The sequence below is a fragment of the Salmo trutta genome, chromosome 25 (genome assembly GCF_901001165.1).
Source record: "Salmo trutta chromosome 25, fSalTru1.1, whole genome shotgun sequence".
In the NCBI taxonomy this organism is placed as follows: domain Eukaryota; kingdom Metazoa; phylum Chordata; class Actinopteri; order Salmoniformes; family Salmonidae; genus Salmo; species Salmo trutta.
Genome location: NC_042981.1, coordinates 12,086,637 through 12,106,768, shown reverse-complemented (window position 1 = coordinate 12,106,768; position 20,132 = coordinate 12,086,637). Strand labels below are relative to the sequence as shown.

The following is a 20,132-nucleotide window of genomic DNA, read 5'->3' as shown; positions in this document are numbered from 1 at the left end:
CACCTGCAGGTCAATTACAGTCGGTGTAGTTCTCTGTTCTACCCAAGCCCACAGCCACAGCAAACTACGTGCTGCCATTAGGGGTGGGGCCTGCCAGCTCTAGTGTTCTGACAATTCAGTTACCTCTTTGAAACTTTTTAATTCAACTATAAAATATCACTTTACAAAGATTTTATTGAATCGAAAAAATGTAGAGAAAATAGAAAATACAAAAGGTGGTGCCTTTTTAAAGCATGAGGACGAAGATGTTATGCTGAGAATGTTGTCTCTCTTGTCCTCCCCTGCAGCTGCCCTGGAAGTCCCTGACCAGTATCATAGAGTATTACTACATGTGGAAGACCACAGACAGATACGTACAGCAGAAACGGTTAAAAGCAGCGGAGGCAGAGAGCAAGTTGAAGCAAGTCTACATCCCCAACTAGTGAGTATCTACAGACTGAGACAGCAGGTCCTAATGAGCTCCTCCCAAACCCCTAACGTTAACTCTTCTGAAGTCTGCAGGTCGGAAGGCTGTATAGGCATAAGCCGTGTAGTGGTGGAGCTTCCACCATATTGCTTACACTTTACAGGGAGCAAAATGGGACTGGCTGCAGTATGTTGCGTTTCTGAGACTCTGATCCTCTGCCCACTTCCTCATAGCAACAAACCCAACCCCAACCAGCTGAGTGCTAACAGTGTGAAGCCTGGCATTGTGGGAGGGCTAGTGAATGGCTCCGGGGCTGCAGCTGGAGCCACAGTCGGAGCTGGGGGTGTCCCGGGGGTGCTACCACTGCCCCCAGGACAGACCCCAGGACAGACCCCAGGACAGACCCCAGGACAGACCCCAGGACTGGGCCGTGCTTGTGAGAGCTGCTACAGTGAGTACCACTCCCCTCCACCCACACTCAGTGTTTTTACTTCATTTAGACCGCATGGAAATGAGTGATTCATTCCATACTGTAGTAAGGCTCCAAGCCATTGCCTCTATGGTTGTCCTTTAACAATGGAGTGAGTTAGAAAGGGTGAGCGAGAGCGAGTGAGTGAGCTCAGTGTAATCTAGTCAGAGCTATTTTAGTGTTAATTAATTCTGTCTTAAATGATTAAAAAATGTCACTAACTGTGTGTGTGTGTGTACGTGTCTCTGCGTGTGTGTCTGTTCCCATGTGTCTCTGTCTCTCTGTGTGTGTAGCCATCAGCTCGTTCCAGTGGTACTCGTGGGGTCCCCCCAACATGCAGTGTCGTCTATGTGCCTCCTGCTGGACCTACTGGAAGAAGTATGGAGGACTGAAGATGCCAACAAGACTAGAAGGAGAGAGGCCTGGACCCAACCGCAACAACATGGTAAACAACATGTAAACAACAACACAAACTGAGATCATGATTAGGATGAGAAGGTTTTCCCAAGTAATGTAAACTGAGCAGGAGACACTCCTGTCCCTCCTTAATGTCAACCTACAACTCTTTGTCTTGGACTCCTCTTGTCTGATTGTTGTCCATTCTCTTAACTCTTTCTCCTCTTCCTCCTTCTCTTCCTCCTCCTCTCCCCTCTCACTCTGTCTCTCTGGCTTCTCTCTCCCACCCCCCTCCCCTCCTGTCCAGTCTCCCCACGGTGTTCCCATGCGTCACAGCGGGAGCCCCAAATTTGCTGTAAAGACGAAACAGGCCTTCTACCTGATGACCACTCGGGTGACACGCGCCGCCCGACGCGTCTGTCAGGACATCATCAGACCACGCTTCCTTGCCAGGCACCCCTACCTCCCCCTCAACACAGCCCAAATCAAACAAGAATGTGAGTAACATACTACACCTCTACCTCCACCCCTGTCCTCCACCCCTATCCTCTACCCCTGTCCTCCGCCCCTGTCCTCCGCCCCTGTCCTCCGCCCCTATCCTCCGCCCCTATCCTCCGCCCCTGTCCTCCGCCCCTATCCTCCGCCCCTATCCTCCGCCCCATCCTCCGCCCCTATCCTCCGCCCCTATCCTCCGCCCCTATCCTCCGCCCCATCCTCCGCCCCATCCTCCGCCCCTATCCTCCGCCCCTATCCTCCGCCCCATCCTCCGCCCCTATCCTCCGCCCCTATCCTCCGCCCCTATCCTCCGCCCCTATCCTCCGCCCCATCCTCCGCCCCTATCCTCCGCCCCTATCCTCCGCCCCTATCCTCCGCCCCTATCCTCCGCCCCTATCTTCCACCCCTATCTTCCACCCCTATCCTCCACCCCTATCCTCTACCCCTATCTTCCACCCCTATCCTCTACTAATTTTTTTCCGCCTTTACCTTCCCCCTCCACTCCCCTCAACACAGGTCAAATCCAGGCCTATTGAGAGTACTGAGTAGACCTGGGTCCTGTTCATTAAGGCACCACACAAAGGAAAACTGAGTAAAACAGGGAGAGACTGTAATTGTCCAATTAGAAATGCCATTTCCTTTTCTGTTGTAATTTTTTTTTAAAGGTCTTATCTAACTGGCTACTGAAATGTGACACACATACTAACCCTGTGCTGTGGTGTTTTCCAGGTGCACTGCGGTTGCCAGACGAACCCAAAAAGCCATTGCCGCTGAAGCCGGTTGACAGGAAGCCTCTGGAGTCAGTGGTCCGATATCTTGGTGGGAATCTCATTCTCACCCATCTATAGAGAAGTCTCTAATTTTCAGTCTGCTAAATGGCATATATTAAATATAATAGTCTGCTTTAGCCAGTGTTGATTTGAAATTCATAACTTTGCTGATTACTCAAACATCTCTCTCTCTCCTTCCTCTTTCTCCCTCCCTCTCTCTCTCTCTCTCTCTCTCTCTCTCTCTCTCTCTCTCTCTCTCTCTCTCTCTCCCCTCCCTCTCTCCGTGCCCAGAGGCCCACCCGTGCCCACCCAAACCTGACCTCCCGCGCGGCCAGACCGTAACCACAGGCAGCCTGACACCCATCAAGTCGACGCCTAACATCCTCAACAACGGATCACCTACCATCCTGGGCAAACGCACCTACGAGCAGCACAACGGCATGGACGGTGAGATACCGAGGAGAGGGAGAGACGGTCAGAGGTAGAGAGGGGCTGGAGGAGGATGACGTAGATGGAAGACAATGTGGTCATGGCTAAGGCTGTTGCGGTGACCATATTACTGCCACACCGGCGGTCACGAGTCATGAAGGCAGTCAAATTCCATATGACCGTTTAATCACGGTAATTAGGCTACTCCAAGCTCTGATGCTGCTGCTGGTCATTAGTAGCCTACCGAACTTGCTAACTGCCTGGTTCTCATTACTCTATTGTCCTTTTAATCATTCTGACATCATTGCAAATGTTTTCGAAAGTCTAATCAAACACTTCATGAGAGCCCATGAGCTCATGTTGCGCCACATTTCTATAGGCTATGCAATTGCAGGAGAAAACAGAGTGATGGCCTCTATTAAAAAGAGGAGGATCCCATCAGTTTTCTATAGGCTAGGCCTACTATATTTATTTCTCAACTTCCCTAATATTAAGCACATTGCTTTTCTTTACAACAGGAGTATAGCCTACCTGGCTGGCATGAAAATAAACCACGGGGAAAAACGTCCTCCATTGGTTATTTAAGTGACATGTATTTTTTCCCGCTTCCCCTGTTTCGATACAGGTACATGACCATGGTCAATTCTAAATCATATCAAATGTCACACATATATTGTTTAGTATATGTAAAGACAAGATTAAATCAAGACTAGTGTGATGGTGACAATATTATCCTATCACTTGTGAATGATGCCCAGCATAAGAAACAATGGCTTTTTTTTGCGACATATTCTAAAAATAGTCGCACACCTCATGTAGCCTAACCCGTAGGCCTACATGTTTTAATAAGGTTTGTATCACAACTAAAGTGGCCAAATAACTTCTTAAAATAAAGCACATTAATCCTCTTTACAAGGGGTGTAGAGCCTAACTGGCTTACTGTATGCAACGCGTGAGTTTCAAGTTTGGGGAAGATAATTTTCACCATAAAAATGCACCTTAATAATAACAGCATCACATGCATAATTGCATTTGCGGTCACTTTTGATAATTGTGTTTTTCGCTAATGGAACATTTTCTCGTATAGCCTACTACCATGTGCGCATTGCTGCGCTTATAATGTGAAGAAATAGCCTAATAGTTTATCAACATTTTAAGCTAAAAGTGCTGATCTGTTGCGTAAAAAAGTTTTTGTTGATGCTAGTGGTTGTATTAATTTGGGATCTATCGCATCCCACAACTGTCCCAGACTGTTTGGAATATTTCTTTCAATTCAAATAAAATTTAAGGGGCTTTATTAAATTGCTTTATTTCTCGCATAGAATAGCTCAAATTCTGTACTATGGGGATAGTAGATTGACATAGGCTAGTGCTTTTGTTGTTCATTAGGCCTACTCATCTTGTTGGCTGACGAAAAGTAAATGTGGACAGTTCTTACAATATCTTCAATATGCACCTCGGAATTGGATAAGGAGGCGCTTTGGATTACGCATCACACTCAGGGAGAAGGGCACAACACTGCACCCCGGTGGGGATGCCGCCAGGAAATTCGAGGCATTATCAAGTACTTGTCAAATTATGAATGAGAGTCTATTGGAGTGTGTAAAGCCTGCGCAAAAAAAACAAAGCAGAGCTCATGCCTTTCAAGCAACTTTTGTCAAATCATCATTAGTCTCATCATGCAGCCTTACAATGTATTAAAAATCAAAACAAATGTGACCCGATTCAGGAAACTAGGCGTTTGTCGCAAGTCACGACTTAACAGGAGAGCCGTTTGAACGTGAATTATTATTTTTTTTATCAAAATGCGTTTTTTTTTGGAAGAAATGCCTTCTTGAACATGCTGACTTTTTCATGTGCCTTAATAACAAACTCATATGCCATCTGTAAATATGAATAAAATTGTTAAATTACAAGCCTTGTTGATTAAGCCACAGAAAAAATCAGCAACCTTCCCACTAGCCATGATTGGCTGAGATAATGAGTGGGCTGGACATGCCGAGAGAGGAGTTTGGATTGGTCTGCAATAGAAGCCAGTCTGTGTTGGTAATCCTGTCGAACGCAGCTGTTTTTTAAATGTATTGTGTAGTGGAGCTGCATAAGTGTGGATGTCCACTTTCTGGAGGATCAAGTATTGAAATCAGTGGAATTAGAATATGATAGCTAAAGAGATGGAGGAAACACCTGTCTCCAGATTTCATCTTCAAACTAAGGGCATGGCATTCCTGAAAGGGAGACGCGTCCATGCACGATGATGTATACAGGTAAGATAGTGTAGCGTAAGCTAGCTAACGTTACCTTTTCAGATATTACAGAAAGTGGTTTCAAGCTAACGTTAGGTGGCTGGCTCCCGAGCTGATGTTGTTATTTGTTTCCCAGAGCCGTTTGCTGTTCTAGTTAGAGCCTAATGTTAGCTAGCTAACATTGAACATGGTTGGTTAGCTCCCAGCACTGTGGCATTGTTGGCACTGTTTATTGTTTAACTAGCTAACGTTGGCTGGCTGGCTCGTTAGCTAACGTTAAGTGACGTGTGTACAACACCCGTTGAATATGGCCGGTGTCAGTAAACGTCTGTAGAAAAGCGTAATTAAATTGTTGCCAGCAGAGCTGGTTACATGTTATCCAGAGGTAAACAAATCATCGGCCAGAGCGTCAACATTTTTACATTTTAGTCATTTAGCAGACGCTCTTATCCAGAGCGACTTACAGTAGTGAATGCATACATTTCATGCATTTTTTATTTTTTTTTGTACTGGCCCCCCGTGGGAATCGAACCCACAACCCTGGCGTTGCACACACCATGCTGGCGTTGCAAACACCATGCTCTACCAACTGAGCCACAGGGAAGACTGGTGGAAGACAAGTGTGCACTTCGAGAGCAAAAGGAGATGGGTGGGGCTAAAGGTTAGGGTGAGGGTGTGAACGATGCTGAATGGGTGTAGATGGCTCTTTAGCAGAACATTCGAAGGCAATTTTCTCAAAAGTGAGTTTAGAAGTTGATCAACTTTCAAAGCAGAACTACTTTCCCATTGCTCCTCAAATGCAGTGTGATATACCATTTTGTAGCTCTGAGTCTCTACTTTTATATATTGTAAAAAACACCATTTAAAATTTTGCTACATAAGACCGAATCCAGGTGGTGAGTTACATATAGCTCAACATTTGTAGAACAACTAAAGTTACATGAATAACTCTAAATGAAGCGTATAGGAGAACTTATTTCTTTGTTAACCGCTTAACACAGAATAGCCGCATGTGCGTACTCCCTCAGATCGTTTGTAGAAAATATTTCAATTTTATTCAGCTTTGTTCAATTGAATTCTTCATACTATAAAATAATGTCATAGCTAACGTTGGCTGGCTGGCTCGTTAGCGAACGTTACGTGACGTGTGTACACCACCTGTTGAATATGGCCGGTGTCAGTAAACTGCTAAATGAACTAGTGTAACCCACAGCCATATGGCATAGCCAGATCAGGGCCTAACATAAGGACAGCTCAAGAGTATGCTATTCTGTTCTTCTGAAATAGACTACATTTTCTTCATATCATGTTTCTTTAGACCTGTCTAAAATAAATCATGAATTTATTGTGACGGTGTAGGCTATATTACATGGATTTATTATACTTTTTTAAAATGTCTTGTAGGCTATGTGTGGAAACCAGGAGATGCTAAATGTGTTTATGTTAATTAACGGTCTATTACCATGAGACCGACAGTTATTTGCTTGACAATCACCGGCTAACAAAATGTTATGACCGCCACAGCCCTAGTTCATGGCTAACCCTAACCCTCCTCTGGTTTTAGTCTGCTGCCCAACACCTTGTATCTTTTGTATTTCTCTCCCTCTCCTTTTTTGCTGCCTCTCTTTTCCCACCCATCCCCCCCTTTTCTCCACCCCCCTTTCTCCACCCCTCCCCCACATCTCCCTTTCTCCATCACGTCTCCCTTTCTCCACCCCTCCACCACCTCTCCCTTTATCCACCCCTCCACCACCTCTCCCTTTCTCCACCCCTCCACCACCTCTCCCTTTATCCACCCCTCCACCACCTCTCCCTTTCTCCACCCCTCCACCACCTCTCCCTTTCTCCACCCCCTCTCCCTTTCTCCACCACCTCTCCCTTTCTCCACCCACTCTCCCTTTCTCCACCACCTCTCCCTTTCTCCACCCACTCTCCCTTTCTCCACCCCTCCAACACCTCTCCCTTTATCCACCCCTCCACCACCTCTCCCTTTCTCCACCCCTCCACCACCTCTCCCTTTCTCCACCCCTCCACCACCTCTCCCTTTATCCACCCCTCCACCACCTCTCCCTTTCTCCACCCCTCCACCACCTCTCCCTTTCTCCACCCCCTCTCCCTTTCTCCACCACCTCTCCCTTTCTCCACCCACTCTCCCTTTCTCCACCCCTCCAACACCTCTCCCTTTCTCCACCCCTCCCTTTCTCCACCCCTCTACCACCTCTACCTTTCTCCACCCCTCTACTCCTTTTCAGTTTCCCTTTCAGACTCAATATACTGTACTACTGTAATTGTGGTTACGGATGTCTACTTTTTCTCCCACCAACTCTTCACCTTTCACTCTCTTTCTCTTACTCTCCTTACCCAACCTTCTCTTTATCTCCAGTTTCTTCTCCCCCTCCCTGCTCTCTCCCTCTCTCTCTCCCCCATCTCTCTACCCCCCTCTCCACCTCCTCTCCATCTCTCTCCCCGTCATCTCTCTCACTCCAACATCTCTCTCTCTCCCCCATCTCTTTCTCACCCATCTCTCCCTCTCCCACCATCTCTGTCTCTCTCTCTCTCTCTCTCCCCATCTCTCTCTCTCTCCATCTCTCTCTCCCCATCTCTCCCACCTCTCTCTCTCTCCCCTCTCTGCCTCTCCCCATCTCTCTCATCTCTCCATCTCCCTCTCTCTCACGCTCTCCCTTCATATCTTTCGCTCTTTCTCCCCATCTCGCTCTCTCTTGCGTGCTCTCTCTCCATCTCCATATCTCCTTCTCTCTGTCTCTGTATATCCATCTCAGTAGGTTGTAGTGAATGCTGGTTTCTCTCCCTGTGGTTTATATAGCTCCAGGCTATATGGTGGGTGTTGTCATGGTAACGGAAGGTAGCCAGGAACTATCTGAGACTAGAGGGGTAGTTTGGTCTGGTGGGACCTCACCGGTAATAACCCTCCTCCTCTCCTGGACCAGACCACACTCATTAGGGACTATGTCCCTGCTCTGTTCAGAAAGGAAGAGCACATATCAAAAAACTTAAGAGTGTTAATATGTCTGCAGAGAGAGAGAGGCTACCTACACTGAGTGGTTGTTTTAGTTCTGCAGTGCAGACTAGCTAGTAGCTACAGACATCTTCTCTGGGTTTGGAGTTTGGACGGGAGCCAAGTCTCCATGGCTATGTGCTGTCTGACTAGTCTGAGCGGCACTCCATGTCTTTCTCTCCCTCCTTTGGAAACATCCTCTGAGGTTAAAGAAACTGTTACACATCTCAGACTGCACTACTACATGAATAACATGTATAGGCTACTGCACGTTTCGCTCAATCTCATTGACATGTTGTATGAACAGAGCAGTTGGATTAGAGTCCTGTTTAGTCTGAGTCTGGAATTGTCTGTCTGTAGCAATGTCTTTCTGTCCTCAGGGTTGGGGTTTGGGACAAGAGGTGTGTCACTGCAGCGCAGGGCAGAGACATGGCAGACATCAACATGTAATTCTACATAGACCACCAGGAGGCAGGAGGTCATATTTTATTGCTGCCGCTCCATCAGCATAAGTCACAAAGTGATGAATGCGGCAAAGGCTTAAGGATAGACTACATAGTGTGGCTGTGTGCATTTGCCATGCGTGTGTTTGTGTGTGAATTAATATCCCTCTGTCCTCTGCTAGGAACAAAGCCCAAAGCTCCACAGTGGGACATCATGGCCAAGAGAACAGCTGAGCCAGGCAGGACCACTTCTGCCCCCATGCAGCAGGACGAGGTACATGAATTAGACTGACTGACCACAGCAGGGACCTCACTACAACCTTCATATAAGGTAGGAAACCTCTCATTCAAGGATGAATTGATTGATTGCTGATTTGATTGATTTGACGTAAAATGGACACTCACGCATGACTGTAAGTCGCTTTGGATGAAACCGTCTGCTAAATGGTATATTATGTAAGGCATAAACGCTGTCGTTCTGTACATTACCTTGGAAATAATAAACGGCTCTTCATCCCTTTGTGGAGTTAATTGTTCCAAGGTAATGTACAGAACAGAGGTGTTTATCCTGCTTACACCACAGTGGCCAAAGAAAACAATACTAAAGCACACATTTACCAATAGGGGAAAAAATGGTTGATATTTTAATTTTATAAGATAATTCATACTTTCTCATCTTTTGGTTGCTAGAGACGTTAGTTCGATTGGTTCGATATTTATGGACGCGACCCAGTTCGTTCTATATGTTCAATACAGTTACTACAAAGATACAGGCGTCCTTCCTGACTCGGTTACCGGAGAGGAAGGAAACCGCTCAGGGATTTCAACATGAGGCCAATGGTGATTTTAAAACAGTTACAGAGTTTAATGGCTGTGATAGGAGAAAACAGGATGGATCAACATTGTAATTACTCCACAATAGCCTAGTGGTTAGAGCGTTGGACTAGTAACCGGAAGGTTGCAAGATCGAATCCCTGAGCTGACAAGGTAAAAATCTGTCGTTCTGCCCCTGAACAAGGCAGTTAACCCACTGTTCCTAGGCCGTCATTGAAAATAAGAATTTGTTCTTAATGAAAACAGGATGCATGTTTTAGAATATTTTTATTCTGTACAGGCTTCCTTCTTTTCACTCTGTCATTTAGGTTAGTATTTTATTTTTGGACCTTTATTTAACTAGGCAAGTCAGTTAAATAAATATTCTTAGGGATAGCCCCCTTTTTTTCAATTTTCGCCTAAATGACATACCCAAATCTAACTGCCTGTAGCTCAGGCCCTGAAGCAAGGATATGCATATTCTCGGTGCCATTTGAAAGGAAACACTTTGAAGTTTGTGGAAATGTGAATTGAATGTAGGAGAATATAACGCAATAGATCTGATAGAAGAAAATACAAAGAATAAAACAACGAGTGTTTTTTTACCACCATCTTTGAAATGTAAGAGAAAGGCCACTGTTATAGCCATCACTCTGGTTGTAATTCCGATAGTGTCCACAAGATGGCAGCAGTGTATGTGCAAAGTTTCAGATGGATAACTTGGAGTATGACTGATCCACAAGACTTTTAGTGTGAAGTACCCAGGTACATCTGGGCAAATCGTGAAGAAGACATTCACATTCATATTTCATTTTTCTACAAGAATATCATCAAATCGGTATACTTGGACTTTGATTTAGCTTTCCAAAATGAAAAGGCATGCTGTCGTACAAGGTTAGAAGCTACATTTTACGACATATACACGGTTTCCGGATACTCCTGTAAAGCCAGCTCATTGGCTATCTAGCTAGCTTTGTTTGACCCCGATTGGTGCTTATTTGACAAAGATAGTCGTTCAAGAGATGGCCACCCGCGTCATCGGTGTGCCATGAAGGCCTCGTTCTCTGAACAAATATGGTGTCCTATAGGATATACTACACCCCTACTGAAATAGTGAAGTCTTGTTACCTTCTAGGATCTCTGAGGAATAAATACAAATGTGATTTGACTCGTTCAAACAATGTTTATGGCGAGATTTTCACAGATTCCTTTCTTTGCAAATTGAATGAGTGGAAATACAAAATCGATCGTGCGTGCTATATGGACGTTTTTAGGATATGAAAAAGGATTTTATCTAACAAAACGACACTTCATGTTATCTCTGGGACCCTTTGGATGATAAATCAGAGCAAGATTTCAGAATGTAAGTACACATTTCGCCTTCAGAGGTGAATTTATCAAACCTACCGCGGTGAAAAAACTGTTTTGTTGTTCGGAGCTCTCCTCAAACAATAGCATGGCATTTTTTCTTCTTCTCAGTAATAGCTACTGTAAATTGGACAGTGCATTTATATTAACAAGTATGTAATCTTTCAGCCGATATAAGACACTTATACGTATCGACATTTGTTGTTTCTCTAAAATCTGTGATCTTGACATAACGCGCTGCATGGTTTACAAATGTCCCGTTGATGGAACGCAGATCTGTGGTGTAATGAAGTGATAATACCAGAGCATATATCGGTATGGGTGTTGTTAGGCCCAAGACAAGGGCATTATCACTTTATACAACAGGTTACAAAAAAATTTAAATAATGATTGACATATTTTCAAAAAATGTTATTTTGATTAATTTATTCATACTATTTCATCCTTCCACAAGATACAGTCCCAACATCTAGGGTCGATACCCAAGCCAACTGGTCGTTCGATCTATCTGTTCGGTTGCCAGTCGTTCAGTCTTTTTGTTCTGTATCTATGGACACAACCCAGTTGTTTGGTCTAAATGTTCCCATTACCATACTGGCTACATTCTTATCCCTTGCTTGCTAGCTAGCCAACTACGGCTAACTTACAGTCACGTCAAAAGTGCAGCCAGAATAACAGCAAAGTAGCTGCATTTTCAGCTGCACTACAAATACCTAGGTGTCTGGTTAGACTGTAAACTCTCCTTCCAGACTCACATTAAGCATGTCCAATCCAAAATGAAATCTAGAATCGGCTTCCTATTTCGCAACAAAGCCTCCTTCACTCATGCCGCCAAACATACCCTCGTAAACTGACTATCCTACCGATCCTTGACTTCGACGATGTCATTTACAAAATAGCCTCCAACACTCTACTCAGCAAACTGGATGTAGTCTATCACAGTGCCATCCGTTTTATCACCAAGCCCCATATACTACCCACCACTGCAACCTGTATGCTCTTGTTGGCTGGCCCTCACTACATATCCATCGCCAAACCCACTGGCTCCAGGTCATCTATAAGTCTTTGCTAGGTAAAGCTCCGCCTTATCTCAGCTCACTGGTCACCATAGCAATACCCACCCGTAGCACGCGCTCCAGCAGGTATATTGCACTGGTCATCCCCAAAGCCAACACTTGCTTTAGCCGCCTTTCCTTCCAGTTCTGCTGCCAATGACTGGAACGAATTGCAAAAATCTCTGAAGCTGGAGTCTTATATCTCCCTCTAACTTTAAGCATCAGCTGTCAGAGCAGCTTACCGATCACTGTACCTGTACACAGCCAATCTGTAAATAGCACACCCAACTACCTCATCCCCATATTATAACTTGCTCTTTTGCACCCCAGTATCTCTACTTGCACATCATCATCTGCACATATATCACTCCAGTATTCATGCTAAATTGTAAATATTTTCGCCTCTATGGCCTATTTATTGCCTGCCTCCCTACTCTTCTACATTTGCACACACTGTACATAGATCTTTCTATTTTTCTTTTCTTTTGTGTTATTGACTGTACGTTTGTTTATGTGTAACTCTGTGTTGTTGTTTTTGTCACACTGCTATGCTTTATCTTGGCCAGGTCGCAGTTGTAAATGAGAACTTGTTCTCAACTGGCCTACATGATTAAATAAAAGGTGAAATAAAAAATTAAATGAATACATTTGCATTTGTTTAAGCTGTTTTCCAGTGAAATTTATTTGGATACATCCATAACTATGAGCTAATGAGGCGCGATTTTACCTGTCATAGAAAATGTTCTCACCCGTCAGGACACTGTTGTTCAGAGGAGCTAGCCAACAACACAGCTAACACAATCACTTCAAACTGAAGCTGAAAAGACTGCAAACTAGCTGCACTTTGTTTTGTTTTACCTTTTTTCAATTGACATTTCTTTGTTTATATGCACAAAAATGATGCCAGCTGATTCATGATTTTGACTGGCTGAGAAACGCTGCCTGCCTGTGTGTCTCGTCCAGACCCGTTCATTACTATGGGACAGATGGAGATCAAATTTGAATATTGAAACAATATTGCAAATGTCAGAGAGACAGACAGCAAGGTTTATACAAATCTTTGCAGTTGAAAACTACATGTTAGTCTAAAATAAATTTGAGATAATGTCTAGTGTTATAGTTGAGATCAAGTTTATAAATTGCCTGGCTGGGCTGATAAGACAGTGGATTGCGCAGTCAGATGGAACAGAGTAAATAGGCATTTTAACGTCATAGATTTAGCCGGTGGTAACTTGTGGAATAGACACTGGCTGGAATGCGGTTTTAACCATCATTCAGGATTAGAACCACCCGTTGTATAATATATTATATATTAAGATGCATTTGTCCATATGGTCTTATAAAATACTAGATATTCCAAAAGTAATCAATTTACAGTGTTTTAAATAATACAGTATTGGGCACTAGAATCATATAGTGGATTATTAAGTCTCAACCCTCTTCTTGTGTTTTCTTACCCCAGGTAAATGAAATGGGAAGGCATTTTTCCATATCCAAAGATGGAGTTGGGCGGATTTGAGTGGAGCAGGGCTGGAGGCCGCAGCACCATCATTGATTGGCCACCATCTCACATAATCAGCATGAGCCTGAAAACTGTCAAAGACCAACCAACCAATCGTCTTTTGGAATGGAAGGAATAGAACTAAGGCTGTGGCCTATCAGAAGACTGCCTGACTGTACAGGACTGTGTTTATTACCTAACCTTTCTTGTTATTACTGTCATTACTGTAATTATTATTATTGTTATTATTTTGTTTATTTTTGTTTACATTTTTTTTACCAACTATAACCCGAAGCTTAAGTTTAATTGTTGATAATAAAAAAAAAGATGAAACTTAGTTTCGTTGTTGCGTGGAAAACCCCTGTGGAAAAGGGTGAAAGAAGGACTGTCTGTATTGTAATATAAGCCACTTGCATCTTTTTTTAACAGGTTTATTAAACATATGGCAAGGAGATGAACATTAATTTCAATGACATAAGTATACTCCTTGGTTATTTGTATTATTATTTTGAAATCTTCAAGAGGTTTCTTATTCTGTTTTGTGAGCAGGCCCGACCCTATTTGACCAGAGGTTTAACTTATTGAGAAAGACTGAAACATGCTGTTTTTTCTACCTTTTTCACAAGTAATGCATCTATGCTTCAATGATGTAATTAAAATGATAATAGATTTTTTTCGTCTTGTCTGGGATTACTGTTCTGGAACTCCTAGATAGCGTCCCAAATGGCATCCTAAACCCTATATAGTGCACTTGTTTTGACCATTGATCTGGTCAAAAGTAGTGCACTATATAGGGATCACAGGGTTCTGGTCAAAAGTAGTGTACTATAATGGAATATGACGTCATTTGGGACGCATCCCTATATGAGGTGCTATTAGTGGTGGTGAGGTCAATGCTTGTGTTAACTGAAATAGGACTGCTAGAGGTTTTGCCCTGCCCCCTCTTTCCTAAACCACTTCCAGGTCACCCAGGTTCTGTTTAGGACAGACTTTTTTAGAGACCAGGCTGTATGTCATGTTCAGGGTATGGGTCAATTCCATAAGAGCTGTTTTTACCTGGTGAAGTCAAATCAATGTTAAGGCCGAGTCCTGTGTCTAAGTTGATTTTTTTATTTAACCTTTATTTAACTGTGAATTGTGATACAGTGAAATAATCTGTAAACAATTGTTGGAAAAATTACTTGTGTCATGCACAAAGTAGATGTCCTAACCGACTTGCCAAAACTATAGTTTGTTAACAAGACATTTGTGGAGTGGTTGAAAAACGAGTTTTAATGACTCCAACCTAAGTGTATGTAAACTTCCCACTTCAAATGTATATACTACTTCCAGAGGTCTAGCCCTGCCCCCCCCTCCCCCCAAAATCAATATTGCCTTGGCGGTCACCTATGTCTTTGTCTGTGTGAAGGAGAAACACAGGGGTTCTGTCTTTGACAGTTGTAGAGATGAGGTTGTAATTCAAGTTTCTCTGTGAAATGAAATGAACAGCTAAACTCTGCATTCTCTTGTAAAGTGATTATAATTAGTGGATGAGGTATCTCTGTTTTTAACACCTGATATCCTGAACTGTTCACACAGCAGACAACTAAAATAGTGATATTTTAAATATGCCACAACACAGAACGACAAAAACAAAAAAAGGTGTTAGACTGGGACCTTACTCACAGCCAATGTTGCCTCTAAACTGCACGCGCGCGCAGTGGTACCGAGGCTGCCGCGCGGCTCCCCCGGGGCTGCAGCGCAGAAATATCAGTCCACTGAGAGAAGCACGAGATTGTAACTTCACTCAACTTTCTAGAGCAGTGGTCACCAACCCGTCTATCGCGATCGACTGGTCGATCTCCAAGGCATTCCCAGTAGATCGCCAAACATTTCTGTAAAAAACCCAACGATAAAGCCTTGTGCTCCTATTTTTTTGTCTCGGTTCGTTGTATGTAGGTGCACCCGATTCAGCTGCTCTGCGCGCGGGTAGGCGAATTGTTGCTATTTTGAACCATTTCATGTGTCTGAAGGCACGAACAAGTACATTATATTGTTACCGCTGGCCAATCGGATGGCACAGATAACGGTGTCTGCAGTAAGGTAGAAAGCTACAGTAAAGTTGATACTGTGAGATTTGAAAACGTTTAAAACCACGACTAGAGACAGACTGTCAACAAATACTGCAAAGAGATGCTGTTTTTTATGAGTGTCGAGGAATATTTCACTTTCTCTGTTCATCAGAGCAGTGGCGGTTCTAGACATTTTCAACTGGGAGGGCCAAACTGGGGCCAGTTTTACTGTTAGAGGGGCCAGTTACATTAGACGTTATTGTTGTCATATCGTTTTCTTCACTGCATTGCAGGCAAACTTGCAGATGCATGTGGTACAATACTGTTGTGTTCCACCTAAAGCCGTCCCTCACGAAAATGTTATTTCATACTCCACATTTAGGGGGGCCACAAGGGGGTCCAAAATTGTTGTCACAGGGGCACTGGCACCCCACCCCCCAGAACCGCTAGTGCATAGGAGCAACACCAGTAATTTGTACACGAGGCAGAAATAATGCGTTGCGACTCCAGTTTCGCCGTGAGCTGAAAGACTCCCTTTTTGTTCCGTGGAGGAAAGGGAGAGCAGAGGGATGTTGAGAGGCTGACCCTCAGTCTGCTGCTCTCTCCCTTCGCTGATACTGACCATCAGATACGGGCACCATCAGCCCAGTAAAATAAAAAGGTCATTATGTAAATGTATGCTCACTCAGCTGTGCTTCACAAGTAATACAATAACTGATATATTACCGGTGTGATCATACAGTCTGCATCAAATTTAGATTAAAAAAAAATTATAATTATGGCACGAACAACAATGCATTGGCAGGGAAATTCAAGCAAAGCCAATATGCGGTAGTAATGTATTGGACCTATAGCTTACTGCACAAACCTCATTGCTACAGTACTGTTTTAATTGGTTAATGTTGCATAGGTTTACGTTTTTTAACTCATGTTAAAAAAAAAATCTGAGCGGTAGATCTCGGCTTGCATTTTGACTTAGAGATCTTGACTCAGAAAAGGTTGGTGACTACTGTTCTAGAGTTTTCCCTGTTAACACGTTTCCCTTTACTCTGCCAATTGTGAAACTCAACATTAGCCACTTTCAATACAACATACCGAAACAAAACAAACTATGCAGCAGATTTGGTTGTAGGCAGAACGCATCGGAGAAGGATTCTATTGCATTGACACAAACTACTCAGCCCGTACTCTACACAGACTGGTGCAGCATAAACAATCAGAGCTGCAGCAAGCCTATATGCAAATAGACCATTGCCATATATGGATCTGTGCCATTTACTTTACACTGGGCTGTGTTTACAGCATTAGCGGTCGTGAGTAGATGCGCTTCCGCATTTAACCCAACCCCTCGGAATCAGAGAGGTGCGGAGGGCTGCCTTAATCAACATCCATGTCTTCGGCGCAAGGAGAACAGTGGGTTAATTGTCTTGCTCAGGGGCAGAAGACGTGGATGTCGATTAAAGGCACCTCTCTGATTCAGAGGGGTTGGGTTAAATGCGGAAGACACATTTCAGTTGAAGGCATTCAGTTGAACAACTGACAAGGCTATGGTCCAAACACTTAAAAGACACACCCTATCCCCTCAACTTAAGTGGACACTTCTGATGGCGTTTCATGACGTGTGATGAGTATACACTTGCAGGGCAAGGGGAGAGGGCGGCAGGAATCATTTTTAAATAGACCACCCTTGGCCGGAAATTCGTCACTCGTTCATCCGGTGATGATTGTTTTCAGCCTCCGGTAACTTGTGGGTGCTTTATATGCGCTACAGTCAATTATGATTGCATGTCTACTTAAATATATAATTATTAATATACGCCTACTGTATGATAGCTAGCAAATTAATTATCTAACTAACGTTAGCCTGCCTAGCTGGAACTTCTGAAGAAGGAACATTTTTTATTTCTACAATTTCCAAAAGCTAACCAAACAAAAACCTGTTTACTTTTACGAGATGGGTTTGTGCCATCATGTGCATAAGTAGCACAATGTCTAACTTATTTGCATTCGTTTTGACTTACACTTGTATGTTGACTTCTCCATTGATGTTGTTTTTAAGTTTTCACTGACTTTTCTTAGCGGATGTACAATCGTTATGATTTTAATTATGAGGAGTTTCAGGCCCCGGAGTGAAGATAATTATACACTCGCAAAGCCGACTAAAAACGAGGGCTGAGGGCCTTACGTTGCAAACTTCCCTTGCTTGGCTTTTCATCTGGACCACTAGCTTTGTCTTATCCCATGTAAATAGCCTGTCTTTTCGTATATATCTTAATCTCTCTTTCTATCTATGAACTAAATATATTTTCCTGCAACCCGCCTCACCCAATGTGGTACGGATCTGCTATTTTTATTCCTTATAACTGGAACTTCAATCAGGAGCTAGCCAGCTAATCAGCTGCTAGTCTTTGTTAGCCATGGCTAGCGGACCTCGCCTTTTTTTTCCCAGCATCAGCCAGCCTTAGCTCGGACAATGACCTGCCAGTCTGCACAGTGCGATATCAACCCAGAGCATATCGGACTGCTTCTCTCTACCATATCACCAGATTCCTGCTGCTCTGGATCATTACACCGGATCATTACTCTGGATCATCGCAGCTAGCTAGCTGCAAACGAGTGGCTACTGTTAGTTAACGCCTCTGTCCCAAAGCAAGCACCAGCTAGCCTTGAGCTAGCCTCAAGCTAGGCCCATATACCAGCTAATTCTAGGGATACAATACCTCCTTTGCCAATTGGCCTGGACCCTTTATTGTCGACACGGAGCCCCGCCGATCCATCACGACTGGACTGCTGACGTGATCGCCCGATGTGGTCTCAACAGTCTATTCTGTTACGATGTAACAATGATGTCGCTCTTGCTGCTGGTGATTCTCTGATCCACCACTATGCAGACAACACCATTCTGTATACTTCTGTGCCTTCTTTGGACACTGTGTTAACTAACCTCCAGACAAGCTTCAATGCCATACAACTCTCCTGCCGTGGCCTCCAACTGCTCTTAAATGCACGTAAAACGAAATGCATGCTCTTTAACCGATCGCTGCCCGTACCTGTCTGCCCGTCTAGCATCACTACTCTGGACGGTTCTGACTTAGAATATGTGGACAACTACAAATACCTAGGTGTCTGGTTAGACTGTAAACTCTCCTTCCAGACTCACATTAAGCATCTCCAATCCAAAATGAAATCTAGAATCAGCTTCCTATTTCGCAACAAAGCATCCTTCACTCATGCTGCCAAACATACCCTCGTAAAACTGACTATCCTACCGATCCTTGACTTCGGCGATGTCATATACAAATTAGCCTCCAACACTCTACTCAGCAAATTGGATGCAGTATATCACAGTGCCATCCGTTTTGTCACCAATGCCCCATATACTACCCACCACTGCGACCTGTATGCTCTTGTCGGCTGGCCCTCGCTTCATATTTATCGCCAAAGCCACTGGCTCCAGGTCATCTATAAGTCTTTGCTAGGTAAAGCCCCGCCTTACCTCAGCTCACTTGTCACCATAGCAGCACCCACCCGTAACACGCGCTCCAGCAGGTATATTTCACTGATCAGCCCCAAAGCCAACTCCTCTTTGGCCACTTTTCCTTCCAGTTCTCTGCTGCCAATGACTGGAACGAATTGCAAAAATCACTGAAGCTGGAGACTCATATCTCCCTCACTAACTTTAAGCATCAGCTGTGAGAGCAGCTTACAGATCATTGCTGTCATGCTCTGACCTAGGAGAGCTGTGTTTTCTCTCTTTAGCTAGGCCAGGGTCTGATAGGTGGGTGGGCATTCTATGTTTTGTTTTCTATGTTTTGGCCGGGTATGTTTTCCAATCAGAGGCAGGTGTCTATCGTTGTCTCTGATTTTCCTTTGTGTTTTGTGGGTAGTTATTTTCCGTTTAGTTGTAAAGTACCTGACGGAACTGTCTGCTGTCATTTTTTGGTTTAATTTGTAAGTGTTCATTCGTCTTTCATTAAAACTACAAGATGAACTTATTCCATGCTGCACCTTGGTCTGCTCATTATGACGCCCGTGACAGAACTACCCACCACAAGAAGACCAAGCAGCGTGCACTCTCCATGAGGAGGAGCGGGACCAAGCAGTATGGCTCAGAAGAGTGGACCTGGGAGGAGATCCTAGATAGGGCAGGACCCTGGACAAGGCCTGGGGAGTATCGCCGTCCGCAATGGGAGATAGAGGCAGCGAAGGCGGAATGACGATACTGGGAGGAACGGCTAGGCAAGCAACAGGAGGCCGAGAGGCAGCGGCAAAACATTTTTTGGGGGGGCACATGGGTAGATTGGCAAAGGTGGGTTTAAGACCTGAGCCAACTCCCCGTGCTTACCGTGGGGAGCGAGTGACCGAGCAAGCACCGTGTTCTGCGGTGATACACACTGTGTCACCAGTGTGTACTCACAGCCCGGTGCGCTCGGTGCAAGCTCCTCACCGTTGCCGTGCTAGAGTTGGCCGGCAGCCCAGAAGAAGTGCGCCGGCTCAGCGTATCTGGCCTCCAGTGCGTCTCTACAGCCCAGGTTATCCTGCGCCTGCTCTACGCACGATACCCCTCATTCACCAGCACAGCCCAGTTCGTCCTGTACCAGCGCTCCGCCCTTGCCGGGCTATAGTCAACATCGAGCCAGGACAGGTTGTGCCAGCCCTATGTGCCAGACCTCCAGA

General features: G+C 44.4%; 1 protein-coding gene across 2 annotated transcripts in view; it reads left to right on the top strand.

Moving 5' to 3' along the window:
• The window catches only part of LOC115162027 (metastasis-associated protein MTA1), an 85,763-nt gene extending 71,687 nt beyond the window's left edge, over positions 1-14,076 (top strand). For both annotated transcript variants that reach the window (XM_029712945.1, XM_029712946.1), the window contains 8 exons: positions 288-421; positions 640-857; positions 1,169-1,320; positions 1,579-1,768; positions 2,496-2,585; positions 2,828-2,983; positions 8,850-8,998; positions 13,366-14,076. In XM_029712945.1, coding sequence (XP_029568805.1) covers positions 288-421; positions 640-857; positions 1,169-1,320; positions 1,579-1,768; positions 2,496-2,585; positions 2,828-2,983; positions 8,850-8,959 — 1,050 coding nt within the window. In that variant the 3' untranslated portion in view covers positions 8,960-8,998; positions 13,366-14,076. The remainder of the gene's footprint in view (positions 1-287; positions 422-639; positions 858-1,168; positions 1,321-1,578; positions 1,769-2,495; positions 2,586-2,827; positions 2,984-8,849; positions 8,999-13,365) is intronic.
• Positions 14,077-20,132: the final 6,056 nt, after the last annotated feature.